At 42.2% G+C, this 14,513-nt stretch overlaps 1 protein-coding gene across 2 annotated transcripts; it reads left to right on the top strand.

Annotated features, from left to right (window-relative positions):
• The first annotated feature begins 202 nt into the window (after positions 1-202).
• LOC309396686 (UPF0500 protein C1orf216 homolog) lies at positions 203-7,613 on the top strand. Of its 2 annotated transcripts, none has more exons than XM_081962017.1 (2): positions 203-302; positions 2,940-7,613. In XM_081962017.1, the coding sequence occupies exon 2, from the start codon at positions 2,956-2,958 to the stop codon at positions 3,838-3,840; it is 885 nt and encodes a 294-aa protein (XP_081818143.1). In that variant the 5' UTR covers positions 203-302; positions 2,940-2,955; the 3' UTR covers positions 3,841-7,613. The 2 variants fall into 2 exon arrangements, with proteins under 2 accessions (XP_081818143.1, XP_081818144.1); XM_081962018.1 differs by lacking the exon at positions 203-302 and adding an exon at positions 612-709.
• The last annotated feature ends 6,900 nt before the right edge of the window (positions 7,614-14,513 follow it).

Raw genomic sequence — 14,513 nt, 5'->3', positions numbered from 1 at the left:
TTCAGAAGGACTTGGGATGTGTGTGCGAAGGAGGGAGGAGCAGTTCGTACGCATCGCTTTCCCGGGGTCACCTGTTCTCTCTCCTCGCCCTCCCCCTCTGCAATCGCCACCGTCTGGGCACCGCCGTCTGGGCACCTCCAGGAAGCGGGCGGTGCTTCCTTGCAACATTCCCGATCTGTGCCATTTCCGCCCCCCCCCCCCGCGTCTTACTCCGTAGAAGCGACGGTCGGCTGCCAAAATCCTGCCAGCCCCCCCTCCCCCCCGGGCGCCCCTCCCCGCTACATTCCTGCGAGGCTCCAGCGGTGAGTGCCAAGCCCGCGGCCGGGGCTTCCGGGGAGAGGACGGGGAGAGAGAGGGGGGGGGGAAACAAGCGACAATTTGAGCGGGGATGTAGAATAATCCTTTCAGCGGGGCTCCAGACCACGAACGGCTCCCGGTTTCTACCTTCCTTCCTTCCTTCCTTCCTTCCTTCCTTCCTTCCTTCCTCGGCGCAAACTGCCTGCAGTTTACCTGCTAGACCATTGGCGCTGCACCTGTCACCCCCACCCCCACCCAAATCGCATGCCCTAAAACGGCAAACAGGTCCAGCCTTCTGCCACCTCCCCGACAGGGAAGGCTTCGGGACAGCGTCGTTCTCAGCCGGGAAAGGAAAGAAATATTTTCTAGACTAGAGCTTGCTTGGAAAATGCGGGGAGAAGGGAGAGCCCACGTATGTTACAATGCCGAGTGAAGATTCTGGAGCCCCTTGTTCCATCTGGGTATCTTTTAGGATTGTATGGACATCAGCTTGGGTTCCCCCCCCCCCCTTCACCTGCTTTGGGTATTTTTGGGGGCCTGGGGGAGAAAATCTTCCCTTTCTGCCAGGTTATTATATTCCACCTGTCTGGTCCAGATCTGCCTATAGCTACATAACCTGCAGCCCCAAGGGTGGAAGAGCCTCTGTAAGCTGTGCCACGTTGTTGGCCTTCTGATGTTTGTGCACAATAGACAAAAGAGTTAAAGGCCTAACAGTGGTTTTTGCATAACTTGTGAAGCCTGTTTAGGTTAATTTGGGTAAGGAGAGGGAATTGGCTTGGCCTCTTTTTGCAAACAATTTGTTTGGTTAGTTCATCACTCGTATCAAAATTATTTTGGTAACAAGATTAAGCCTGTAATGCCAAGGTAACCATTATGGGAGGAAAAGGGGGACAGAATGATTAAATATATGGAAAGCCATTGTGGGTGCTCCATCAAAGTTTGGTTGTTTTCTTGCACATGTTTCATTATCCAAAGTAAGATAAAGGTTCCCTTTGCACATATGTGCTAGTCGTTCCTGACTCTAGGGGCGGGGCTCATCTCCGTTTCAAAGCCGAAGAGCCAGTGCTGTCCGAAGATGTCCCTGTAGTCATTTGGCCAGTATGACTTAATGCCGAAGGCGCATGGAACGCTGTTACCTTCCCACCAAAGGTGGTCCCTATTTTTCTACTTGCATTTTTACATGCTTTCAAACTGCTAGTTTGGCTGAAGCTGGGACAAGAGTGCAGAGAAGAGCAACAAAGAGGATTAGGGGACTAGAGACTAAAACATATGAAGAACGGTTGCAGGAACTGGGTATGTCTAGTTTAATAAAAAGAAGGACTAAGGGAGACATGATAGCAGTGTTCCAATATTTCAGGGGCTGACACAAAGAAGAGGGAGTGAAACAATTCTCCAAGGCACCTAAGAATAGAACAAGAAGCAATGGGTGGAAACTAATCAAGGAGAGAAGCAACTTAGAACTGAGGAGAAATTTCCTGACAGTGAGAACAATTAATCAGTGGAACAGAAGTTGCCTCCAGAAGTTGTGAATGCCCCAACACTGGAAGTCTTTAAGAAGATGTTGGATAGCCATTTGTCTGAAACGGTATAGGGTTTCCTGCCTAGGCAGGGGGTTGGACTAGAAGACCTCCAAGTTCCCTTCCAACTCTGCTATTGTATTGTATTATTGTAAGTAATGGGAGCTCACTCCATTAGTGACTAGCACTGATAATGTTACCTAATTTGAGTAATAAAGCACCTGCAAGGAAACAACCAAGCTCAGAGGGCGACACAGGACCCCTAATTTCAATCCTGAACTACAAATATTTTCGTTTATTGGGTGCTCAAACCATGAAGGTTTTCAAGACTGGACAGCCATTTATCCAGAATAGTATAGGATCTCCAGCTTGAGCAGGGGATTGGACTAGAAAACCTCAACGTTTTATTCAAATCTTATTGTTCTGTGTTCATTCTGATGACTGTGTTATATTCGTTTATTTTAGTAAAACTTAAATTAGATCAGCTAAAGTAATCATCCAGGTCCCACTTAGGGCCCTCCCATCCCAGCATGCATTCAGAGGACTATTGTGGTTTTAAGCCAGAGAAAGGTTATGCAACATAGTCACCCATGCTTAGAAAGATGGAAATATGACCAGTTTGTGAATTACTTGGGGGCTAGCATGAAGTTATCTTCTCCTCCCTGCCTCCCCAGCACAGGAAGCGCTAGGGTTGGCCTTACACAACTCACTGGACCAAAATCTGGTTAATTTGTGGGTTAATACTGTATGCTGTGTGAACTCAACTTGGCTGGTCAGTTGCTAATTCAGTGTTGCATGAACCTGCACCATTGAGTTAATGAAATAAATCAGGATTTAGATAACCAGAAGCTCATTATAGGAACAAAGGAAACTTTCCTTAAGTCCTGGAAAACTAAACTCTATTCAGAAGAAGCTTAGGCAGCTCTGATCACATGGTTACTGATCACAGGTTGTTGTATTTTTTTAATTTGATGATCCAGGCTTTTAGAGAGGTCTAAATGCTGAGATTGGCCTGGGATCCAAAGCATAAATTTTGGGATGACGCCTAGGAGTGTTGGAATTTCTCTGCATATTGGTCATGTCCTTACATCTACATTTCTTTCTCTGCTGGTTTCTTTTTCCCAGTTGGGTGGGGGCATCGATGTTTGCCATGTGCCAACCGGAATTCCCCCTCCATCCACAGCTCGGTGAAGTCCAGGGAAATTCACAGCAGGATGTGAGCTACCGTAACAAAAAGGACTCCCATCCAGACAAGAACCTCAACTTCATGGATGAGAAGTCCTATGATAGCAATGAAAACTGGAGCCAACCCATATCAAAGGTGCAGATACCAGAGGAATGGGAGCAATGGAATTACAGTGGGATAAAGAAGGTATCTGAGAATCGGACTGATCTAATATGCCAACAGAAAACAAAGAATTGCTCCAGAGGCATTTCTCAGAACCTAAAGTCTGATGATAACTTCCTGGGCTTAGAGGAGGAGAAGGAAGGAGAAGAGGAGGACATCCGTAGACCACCCGAAGGTGCTGAGGTCAGGAGTCCAGAACAAGAGACCAACTGCCAGGTGAAGGTAAAGGTAAGAGGGAAACTGGCCAGGTCCCCTCGAGAAGATAAGGGTTGTTCCAGCAGTCATTGGATTGATAGCCCTGAGAGTGATGGCACGGATGTTTGGAAGATACCTTCTGTTACTGATGAAGACTGGACGTGTAACACTAAGCAGCAAGCCGCCTGTGGTGATTTTGACAGCTCTTCCTCTAGTTCTGAGACCGCATCCCCAGCACTGGCAGAAGCTTTCAGGAACATGCAGGAGAAGGAGAAGTTCAAAGAGTTGGAGAAACAGAAATATCGCATCCACTTAGTGATGTATCGCCGCCTGGCCTTGCTACGCTGGATTCGCAGCCTCCAACAGAATGTTGCTGACCAGCAAAATCGACTGCAGGAGAGCTTTGACACTATCCTGGATAACCGCAAAGAACTTATTCGACATGTCCAGCAAGGCATGGTGCACACCAAAACCTCAACTTAGGGAGAATTGTAAAAAAAAGCCCCCCCTTCCATCTCTTCATTTCTTAGTTTGGCCTCCCAAATAAGTGTCATCAGGATCATGGTTTGTTTGCAATTTGCCCCAGTGGACTTTTCTCATGTTTGATGTTCCTCCTAGAACACATCAGAAAATTATCAGAAAATTAGTCATAGATACTCCAGGACATATTATTTATGTGGACACATAATTTTGGTTCCAAGATATTTTCCAAGATACATCAATTCTGGGGGTGAATGTATTATAAATACAACTTAGAGTGAAACGAAATAAGAGATGCAGATGGTATTATGATGAGTAGAGCCTATGGCCATGGAGAAAAACTGAAAAATCGTGGACATATAGGCTTATAAAATACCTGCTAAGCATCTGAGATGGAAAGAAGCTTGAAATGGGAATTTTGTGAGTCAGTTATCAAGTCTTGTGCTACTAACTGGATAGAATGTTGGATGCTTCAAACCATGATACAACTTGCATGGCATGACATCCTTATGATACACAAGGTAGTTCTGTGCCACTATTTGATAACCACCCCGAACTGCCAAATTTTAACCCTCCTGGCCATTTCCATACACTTTGCCTTATTTATGATCCTTGTTAGCTTCTTAGCTAGACTCCATCCTTCTTGCCAGGAACAAGGGCTGTGAGTTGGTTTGCTATCCAAGCTTTCTATCCTAGGTTTTGCTATCCAAGCTTTCACATCCTGCTACCAGGTGCTTACAACTTTTTCAGCCCTTAAAGTTCAAACCTATCAGCATGCAAAACAAGAATCTTGAAACCAAAGATCTGAAAGGCTTTAGGATAGACAGGATTCTTCTCCCCAGCCTTGTATTTGGTTAATCTACATCTGGTTCTTTCCTTGGCCCTCATCGACTTATCAAAATGGGATGATGCTGAATTTGAGGCTGATTTTGTGAACCAATCAATTTATGCCCCGAATGTAACCAACCCAACAATCCAAATTGTATCTCCTGTTCTTCATTCATTCTTTCTGTATGTTGAACCAAGGTTGGATATCAACATAAAAAATCTGTGCCCGAGTTGATTGAAGAAAGAGGATCTTGTTTCCTACGTTTTGGACAATGACCTCTTTAAATTAAATCAGAAGCATGTTTCACTTTACTTCCAAATAAACCAAACCTCTCCAAGAGTGTATTCACCTTGGAGACCAAATATGATTGTACACATAACTGCATGCATGTTTCTTTAAAAAAAAACAAAAGCAGCATGCAATATTGTACCTTTCAAAGTAACACAGTTGTATATTAACTTCTAGAAATCTTCACCACTGGTTAAAATTGAAGTCTAGTAGCCTCTTGAAGCCCATAAATTTTTGCCTAAGTAGAGTAATAATACAGGTACTTCTCAATTTACAACTGTTGTAAATCATGGCGGCTGTAAAGCAGGTCACCTATGTGATTGAACTAATTTTATGACCTTTTTTGGTGGTCATTAAGCAAATGTGGTGGTGATTAAGTGACCCCATTATTCACCATGGGCCATTTTTGTCCCAAACCAGAAGTAAATGCCACTTCTCAAAATCTTTCCTCCTTAATCTGTTCATTCTCTTGGAAGGAAGAAGAGACATATATCTCATCCTTGTGCCTCTCAATCATACTTCCCAGTATTAACACCCCACTGCCCTTTTTAAAAAAAACAACAAGTGTGCTATATTTCCTTGAATTTTATTTTTATAAGACTAATTCCTGTCTTCCATATCCAGAAAGGCTATAGAAATTGAATTAAATGTCACACAATACACTGAAGAGATACCTAGCCCTGTAGGTAGATTTGCAATAATACAGCTACAAGCTACTGTTCTCTAGTCTACAATGTTTGATGAACACAAACTGTGAGTGACTCGCTAACAAAACTGGCTCCTCTTTTAAGATGAGTTAGAAAGTTTCTGAGAGTGTTTGACATTTTCCAAAATATCTAAATTAGGGAATATCCTATGAAAAGTATTTGTTTGGCCAATTGACCAAACCCAATTTGCTATTTCTTTAGTGTGATAGACTGTCTGATTTATGTCAAAGTTAATATGATCCCCCAGTTCTTTGGTATAATCTACTGATCTCAGTTGGTTCCGGTTACCTTCAAGATTACTAGATATTTCACTCAGCATCTTTTCGGTGGAAGTGAAATTTATTATTTTAAATATTTTACATAATGTTTATTTTAATCTTCCTTTCCTGCAGATGATTCCAACTATGATAGAAGTACAGATATACGGATGTACATTTCCAGTAATGGATATTGCGTTGCAGAAGTCCTTCTCAAACTGAATTTTTTAAAAAAAACATTTATGATTCATCTGTGTAAAGAGACTTGTCTGTTGCTTTTCTATATTTTTTTTTTAACAGAAGAAATGTATTACAAAGTATAATATAGGATAATGATGTAAACTGATTTTACCAATTGTAGCTTTTGGGTAATTATTGCTATTGCTAGTACAAATCAGGAGTGATATGCATGTTCTTTGAAAGAAGATAAAAATGTCTGTATTTGGAGACATACTTTGCATCTTGATTAGTAAGCTCCTACCGAAGGCATTTTGTGGGTAAACGAAATAAGATTATAGGGTGAGAATGCAGGTGACAATACATTGGATGTAAAATTTCCATAGATTTTGTTTGCATTGTGTCTAAGCAGATGCTAATCAGGTAGTCCTTCACTTATGACTATTTGCACTTGCAATTTCAGTCATAAAGTGGGTCACTCTGTGAGCATGCCCAATTTTACAATCTATTGCTGGTAGTCACTAAGCAAACACTGTGGTTGTACAGTGAACACCATGGTTGTTAAGTGAACACTGCAGCCATTAAGCAAACCCATTGTTTATTATGAGATGGTACTTCTGCCAGGAATTGGAAATAAACACTGGTTTTCAGAAAAATGACATATGTGACTCTGGGGGGCTGCAAATGTTCATAAATGCAGGCTGGTTGCCAAGTGCCCCAAATGCAGTCATGTCGGAGGCATGGAAATGGGACGTCGGAATGTTGAATCCGGCTCATAAGTCCCTTCTTCAGGGTACATCATAACTTTGAAAACGATGGACTTAAATGACTGATGGGTCATTCCGTGTCAAGTGGTCTGGGGCTCCCTGCTCGACCATCAGAGATTTCGATGAAATTTAGCGTGAACATGTACACATGTCCCCAATGGACATTGGTAAAGAGTTACATTTGCCGATGCAATACTTGCAGAGATATAGCCCATACCTCAGCCCTCTACAGTATGACTCTGAGGTTTCAGCAACTTTGAGACATAATATCTCCGGCAATATTTTGCTAAGAGAAACAGAACTTGGCCATCTTTTGTACAACTTGTGTTCTATTAAACAAAATAATAAAAACTTTCTCATGAGCGATCTCCACCTAGATTATTTGGGGCAAAGTTGGCTGAAAAATGAATGCAGCTCAAAAAAAGATTAAAGCTTGGCTTTTTATATCACTGGAAGGAAAGGTATGAGAAACGTGGAACTTTGTGCGTAATAACTTAACAATACAAGGTTTTCGCATACAACATTTCATTCTACTGATTTCCAGTAGTTCACAAATTGAGTGTAAAGTTTCTGATTATAAATTGAGGACTACGTGTACCAGTGGTGGGGTTCCTACCAGTTCGGACCAGTTCGGCTGAACCAGTAGTAGCTTGGCAGCCTGGGTTGCTGGAACCAACAGCGACCCAGGCCTGCAAGGCCCCCGAACCAGTTCTCCCGGTGGCGGCATAGGCACCACCAGCAATTTTAGTTGTACTGCACATGCGTGCAAAGCACGCACTGCGCGTCCCTGAGGGAACCAGCAGTAGTCTCTGCCAGAACCCACCTCTGATCTGTACCATAAGGTTTCCTTATTAGGAGAGACATTGTGGGGCATACTGGTTGCACTTTATAATAGTTCTTTGTGTGAAGATTGAGATTGCTACAGTTTAGATAGCGTTCACCAACCCTATTCTGTAAAGCAGGGGTCTCAAATCATGGCAACATTTAGACTTGTGGACTTCAACTCCCAGAATTCCCCAGCCAGCAAGTTCTCAAGTCTTAAAGTTGCCAAGTTTGGAGACCTGCCATAAAGGACCAGATCCTGCCTCACTTCTACCACTGCAGCTGGCAGATCTGCAGGCCAGACAGCAAGGTAACTATTGGAAGACTCTGGCCTGCCAGCAAGGGAGATGCTGATAGGCTGCCCCTGCCCAGGATGGCTTGGCCACTACCTTTGCCCCAGGAGTTTGGCTCAGACTCAGATCTGGCAATCTGCCACCTCTCAATTCTTAATTTGTAGGCCAGGTGGTAGGCTAGATTTGGCCTGAAGACCATTGTTTGCTAATCCTGGTTTAGAAGATGGCACTGGTAAAAATGAAGGAAAATTGCATTAGAGTCAGTATGATTGCTCTAAACTGATTTTATCGTGATTCGTTCTTATTGGAGAATCCTGGGAAATATCACTCTTGGGGAGTCAGCCTCTCTATCAGATGACTATCGTTTTGCCCAAAGACAATTCCCAGGATTTATTCCAGGAAGCCAGGACTTTTAAATGGTAAAGGAGTTGTTAGATGTATAGAAGTTTATTGCTTTTTAGGTGCAATGATTATGCATATCCGTGGCTTATTTTTTCATTTAAAATAAAAAGTCTCATTCTAAACTTTGGTGAGTGATACTGAGGCAGGAAAACACAGAGCTTTTAGCTGGAGAGTGAATCTTTCCCACGTGCCATCACAGAAGTGCATTAAGAATTGCAAAATTCTGTTATTTTAATTGTGCAATGAAAGTATAGTAGTGTTGGCCTACATGGATTGGTTTCTTAGTTTGATCTAGCTTGACATACACTCAGCAATCAGCCAGAGCATAGGTAGGTTCACCAGGCTCTGCTCTCTGTCTTAAGACCTTAGCTGTTGATAGGCAGGTGGTAGAGCAGCATTTTTCAAACCTAACAATGTTGAGACAGGTGGACTGGGTGGGAATTCTGGGAGTTAAAATCCACCTATCTTAATGTTGTGAAATACTAATAGAGCAACATCCTGTGATTTACTGCAGGGAGCTATCCAAGGTCCTAAGCTTCTGCTAGAGTTTAGAGTTCATTCACATCATTCCTTCTGACCTCAACCAGCCAGGATGCTTTGACTTGGAGCATTCCAATATTTGGGCAGTGTCATATACTAGTTACGATGTTGTATTAGGATTGTGGAGAGTCTAAAACTGAGAATGGAAGCTTATTGAGTAGCTTTGATTAATTATTATCTTTCCAATCTTCCTGTGGGGGAAAATAATCAGAGGTAGGAGTGCTACATATTACCCTATTAGCTCGTTGAAAAGGTGGGATATCAATTTAATAATAATAATAAGAAGAAGAAATAGAAAAGACCAAAGGATAGAAAATGCCAAGCAAAGGTGTTATCAGTTTGCATTAGTAAGCCGAACATAAGGGACTGTTAGGGACAAACGCCAAATCGTGAATCTATAAATGAATTTTCAATCCTTGTTTATTAGTAATTTCACTGAGGCAGAATCTTTTGAAATGTCTTCGATTGTTTTCACCCAGATTTCTGGGCACCTACCCTTAGGTGTCCTTTATGAGATCAGCTGCGAACAAATTCCATTTCTTGGTTGTTTTGTCTCCATGATTTCTCTCAGCCTCCCCACCCTGTCCAACTTACAAGTAAGGAGAGATTTTCTGACAGTGAGAGCAGTTAATCAATGGAATAGCTTGCCTCCTGGGGCTGTGGGTGCTCCGTCACTGAAGGCTTTCAAGAACAGACTGGACAACCATTTGATTGGGATGGTACAAGACTTCTGCCTTGATCAGGGGGTTGGACTGGAAGATCTCTGAGGTCCCTTCCAGCCCTATGCGTCTATGATTCTATGTCTTCTATATGTATGGGCAACCTTCCCCCAAATTCTACAAATGAACGGGACACTTGTGCAATAAGGACTTGATGTGAAAGCACCAGTAATGTATGTAACACACTGACTCTAGACTCAGTTAAATAAGACTTGGCAACATTTAAAATGTGTGGGATTCAATTCTCAGAATTCCCAAGCCAGCATTGACACATATTAAAGCTACCATTTTTAAAAACATTGCTGTAAACCTTAAACTCACTAAATCCCTCTGTCTCAAAAGCACCTGTCTGTTGAGTCCATTGTCTTATCTATCAATGACTGTAAGTAATAGAGGATATTTATAATTTAATAGAAACCACTACTAAAAAAATAATATGTCCCTTAGATTCCACAAAGATAATTCTTGCAGCATGCTTAATTAGAAAGAAAGAAAGAAAATATTGCCAGAGGATGGAACTATTTTTGAATCCACACAAAGTTTGACAATAATATGAAGAAATAAATATTTTTCACCCATGCTACTGTTTTTATTGTTTTATGGTTTTTACAGCTCTTAATATTTTATATAACCATGATCCAACCAGAGATAGCAGTGACTGAAAATATAATATGCAGTGCAGTTACTGCCAAAGCTTTTAACATTTGGAAAGGATTTTCAGATAGATCAGAAATAACCCGTCTAAAATGGCAGCAAAAGGGAAAAAAAAGAGAAAAAAGAGGTTTATTCTCTGCTTTAAATAATGTTATAATGTATTTCCTGTAAATGCTCTTGCACAAATATTTATTTCTATAACATTGCCAAATCACTGTTTTTGTTTCTAAAGGCAATGTTGATAAAAAACGGTTGATATAATGATACCTACCAGGAAAAAACCCTATGCTAATTAGAAATAGATTAACTTTTCCAAAATAACACAGTACTAAAAATCTACCTGGCAGTTTCTCACATTTTCTTTCCCAGTCAAAAAAGGCTTTTCATTTTTACCTTCTGCTTGGAGCACCTGAACATTCGTTTAGGATGTCCCTTAGCAATGCTTTTGAATTTAATTTATCGGTGGAGGTGGAAAAGGAAGTGCTCTCAGAAAGAGCCCTCCCTGCTGCCATTGGGACAGAATTTGTGGCCAAAGCATTTGGCAAATCCATTCTCAGAAATCTATGAGGCTCTCACGACCAATACAGGTAGTCCTTGACTTACAACCATTCATTTAGTGACAATTTGAAGTTACAAGGGCACTGAAAAAGTGACTTATGACTGCTTTTCACACTTACGACCATTGCAGCCTCTCCCGCAGTCACATTATCAAAATTTGGATGCTTAGTAAATGACTCATACTTATGACTGTTGCCGTGCCCCGGCTTTACGTGATCATTTTTTGCAACCACCTGACAATGTCAATGGGGAAGCCAGATTCACTTCTAACAACCCTGTTACTAACCTAACAACTGTAGTGGTTCTTTTAACAACTGTGGCAAGAAAGGTCGTAAAATGGGGCAAAACTCACTTAACAAATCTCTTGCTTAGCAGCGGAAATTTTGGGCTCAATTGTTGTAAGTTGAGGATCATCTATATGTGTACCAGTGGTGGGTTTCAATTTTTTTTAGAACCTCTTCTGTAGGTGTGGCCTGCTTTGTGGGAGTGGTTTGCTGGCCATGTGCCTGGGTGGGAGTGGCTTGCCAGCCATGTGACCGGATGGGAGTGATTTGCCAGCCATGTGACCGGGTGGGCGTGGCCAACTTGTAAAATGTGGTGAAACTCACTTAACAACACTCTTGCTTAGCAACCAAAATGTTGGCTCAGAAACTCTGGCATTTGAAGCACGTAAGTCTTAAAGCTGTCAAGTTACAAGACCATTGCACCCCTAACCCTTTAGGGAAAAAACTCCAGGGGTGTTCAAACTTGACAGCTTTAAGACTTGTGGACTTCAACTCCCAGAATTCCTCCTCCAGTCGTGTTGGCTCAGGAACTCTGGCATTGAATTGTGCAAGACTTAAAGCTGTCAAGTTACAAGACCCTTGCACCCCTTAGAAAAAGAACCCCAGGGATGTTCAAACTTGACAACTTTAAGACTTGTGGACTTCAACTCCCAGAATTCCTCCTCTCGCTCTTCATCTTGATGATGTGCGGATGGACAGGGAGAGGGAGCTGGAACCTGTTCTAAACGGCACTGTAGATTTGTGGAACTTCTTCTATAGAAGAGCTTAGAACTGGCAGGAACCCACCCCTGATGTGTACCCAATTCCAATCCTTAAGAGCATGTACTCTACTGCTTACTTCAGCTCCAGCCAATCCTTCCCGGTTATTACTCCATCTTTTTTATCTGGTCTCACTCCACTACTGAGTCAGAATCTCTGTCACTCTGACAAGAACTTCAAGGGTTGGAAAGTGACAGCCCCTACTAGATTTTCACCACCTGTGATATATGACTCCCCCAGCCCCTCATACAAGCCTGGAGCTCCTTAAAATATTGATGGTGCTGATTATTGGGCTCCACCTCTCTGTTACTCTATAAACCTTCAAAGCTGCCCATCATTTCCATCTTGAAAAAAAGCCAGTGGGCAAAATCTGCTTTTGTGGTTCTTTTCCTCGATTTGAATGGGTTTGTGGGGATGGAGAGCCAAAGAGGGAGGATTGGATGATAAAGATAGGGCACTCATGCCCAACCCTTGATCACTTGATCTCTAAATATCTGTCTTGGCTGTCTTGGTTTTCTGGGTTCTGATGACACCCTGAACCATAAACTAGCCACATGAACTGAGTTTGTACACACCATTAGCTAAAAGGTAACAGTTGAGCATTCCTTTAGAACAGTGTTTCTCAAACTTGGCGACTCTAAGTCCTGTGGACTTCAACTCCCAGAATCCCCCAGCCAGCATAGCTGGCTGGGGAATTCTGGGAGTTGAAGTCCACAGGACTTAAAGTTGCCAAGTTTGAGAAACACTGCTTTAGAATGTTCCTTAATGATGCTCTTTGTTTTAGTTTGTTGGTGGTTTATTGGCATGGAAAAAAGGTGCTATGACTGACACTGTTTATTTGGATTCTTCATCCTAGTATCCGATTATGATGATAGAATCTCCATTGGAGGGAGGTGATAAGACAAGGCTTTAGCTTAGAATCTTTGCAATACAGAAAGTGGCACAGGGCTGACTTTCCCTAGAATCTGGAATCTTATTTGACCGTTCCCAAGGGAATGCAGACAGATTAGTGCAGGGGTGTCCAAACTTGGGAACTTTAAGACTTGTGGACTTCAACTCCCAGAATTCCCCAGCCAGCTGGCTGGGGAATTCTGGGAGTTGAAGTCCACAAGTCTTAAAGTTCCCAAGTTTGGACACCCCTGGATTAGTGGGATTCTTGTAATATAGGTGACCAAGAATAAAGCTTCTGCTTAAGACCATTCACAAGTGGCTCTGTTTGCTTGCCCCTGGCAATTATGAACGTTTGTTTGAAAAGGCAAATATTCCCCTTGTGAGGGACGGGGTCGCTCAGTGGCTAAAATGCTGACCATGTCGATCAGAAAGGTCAGCAGTTCGGTAGTTCGAATCCCTATTGCTGCATAAGGGAGTGACCTCCATTACTTGTTACAAGTTACTTGTCCCAGCTTCTTGCCAACCTAGCAGTTCGAAAGCACTTAAAAAATGCAAGTAGAAAAACAGGAACCACCTTTGGTGGGAAGGTAACAGCATTCTGTGTGCCTTCAGCATTTAGTAATGCTGGCCACATGACCATGGAGACGTCTTCAGACAGTGCTGGCTCTTCGGCTTTGAAATGGTGATGAACACTGCCCCCTAGAGTCGGGAAGGACTAGCACATATGTGCAAGAGGAACCTTTACCTTATTCCCCTTGTCAGTGAATCAATTTGAGTGGGGAAAGCTATTATAAAAGCTGGACAGCTTCTGAAGAGAGCTACAGCAATAGATTAAATTCTTCAGTGTCTCTGATTCTCAGCTCCCTTGGGCTGTTTGTTGGTTAACAGGTACAGAAGAGCTGGAGAACAGAAGAGAGCTATAAATACCTGTGACTTGAAACCGAGTCTGCCAGAGGTGTTGCAGTGATTAAATTGGCTATTTAACCCTCTTTGGGACTTTCTCACCTAGTGTCTCCCCCCCCTCCCAACACCTTTTCAACCAGGGACATTCAAGGATGTTTAAGCCAGCAACACAATCTATATTTGGGCAATTAGGAAATAAACCTGGAAGATAGAATTTCAGTTTAAAAAGGACAGTTCCCACAGTTCTCATTTCTTTTTGGAAAACAGGAGACGAATTAGTTCTGAAGTTGTGTGCATGAGAGAGAGAGAAGATGGATGGATAGTTGGTTATAATATAGTGTTTTCATTACAGATATGTATCTTGTTGAAAAAGTATCTTTTCTTCCAATTTGGCATCCTCTCAGCAAAAACACTCAAGAAAAGCGGAATGTCAAAGTAGACATTTTATAAGGAGCACTAAATTACAGGAAGCCTAAATTGATTTACCTCTAAGGTTACATGTATTCGAAGTGAATGTTGACCCCAATGTTTTGCGGGGGTGGGGGTGTCATTTTTCCTTCCTGGTTTTCAGTACTATTTGCATTTTGTTGGCTTTTTAAAATGTTGTTGGCCACCCAGTGGGTAGCTATGTAAACGGAATCCATTCAATAAGCAAACTCTGCCAGTAGTTGATTCTCCATCCTTCCAGATGTGCTGGGCTAGATTGGCTGTGCTGTCTGGGAATGATGGGACATGCAGTCGCGCACATTCAGAGCATCAGTAAACAGGATGGATTTGATTTAAATCACTAGTAAAAAGGTTTGATTTAAATCAACTTGATTTAAAT

Source organism: Natrix helvetica (genome assembly GCF_964273705.1).
Source record: "Natrix helvetica genome assembly, chromosome: 9".
NCBI classification, from domain to species: domain Eukaryota; kingdom Metazoa; phylum Chordata; class Lepidosauria; order Squamata; family Natricidae; genus Natrix; species Natrix helvetica.
Note: the sequence above shows the minus strand (reverse complement) of the source record. Positions and strands in the feature narration are given on the sequence as shown.

Excerpts from the sequence above, each read along its gene's own strand:
- LOC309396686 (XM_081962017.1), top strand. The coding sequence starts at position 2,956 with ATGTTTGCCATGTGCCAACCGGAATTCCCCCTCCATCCACAGCTCGGT.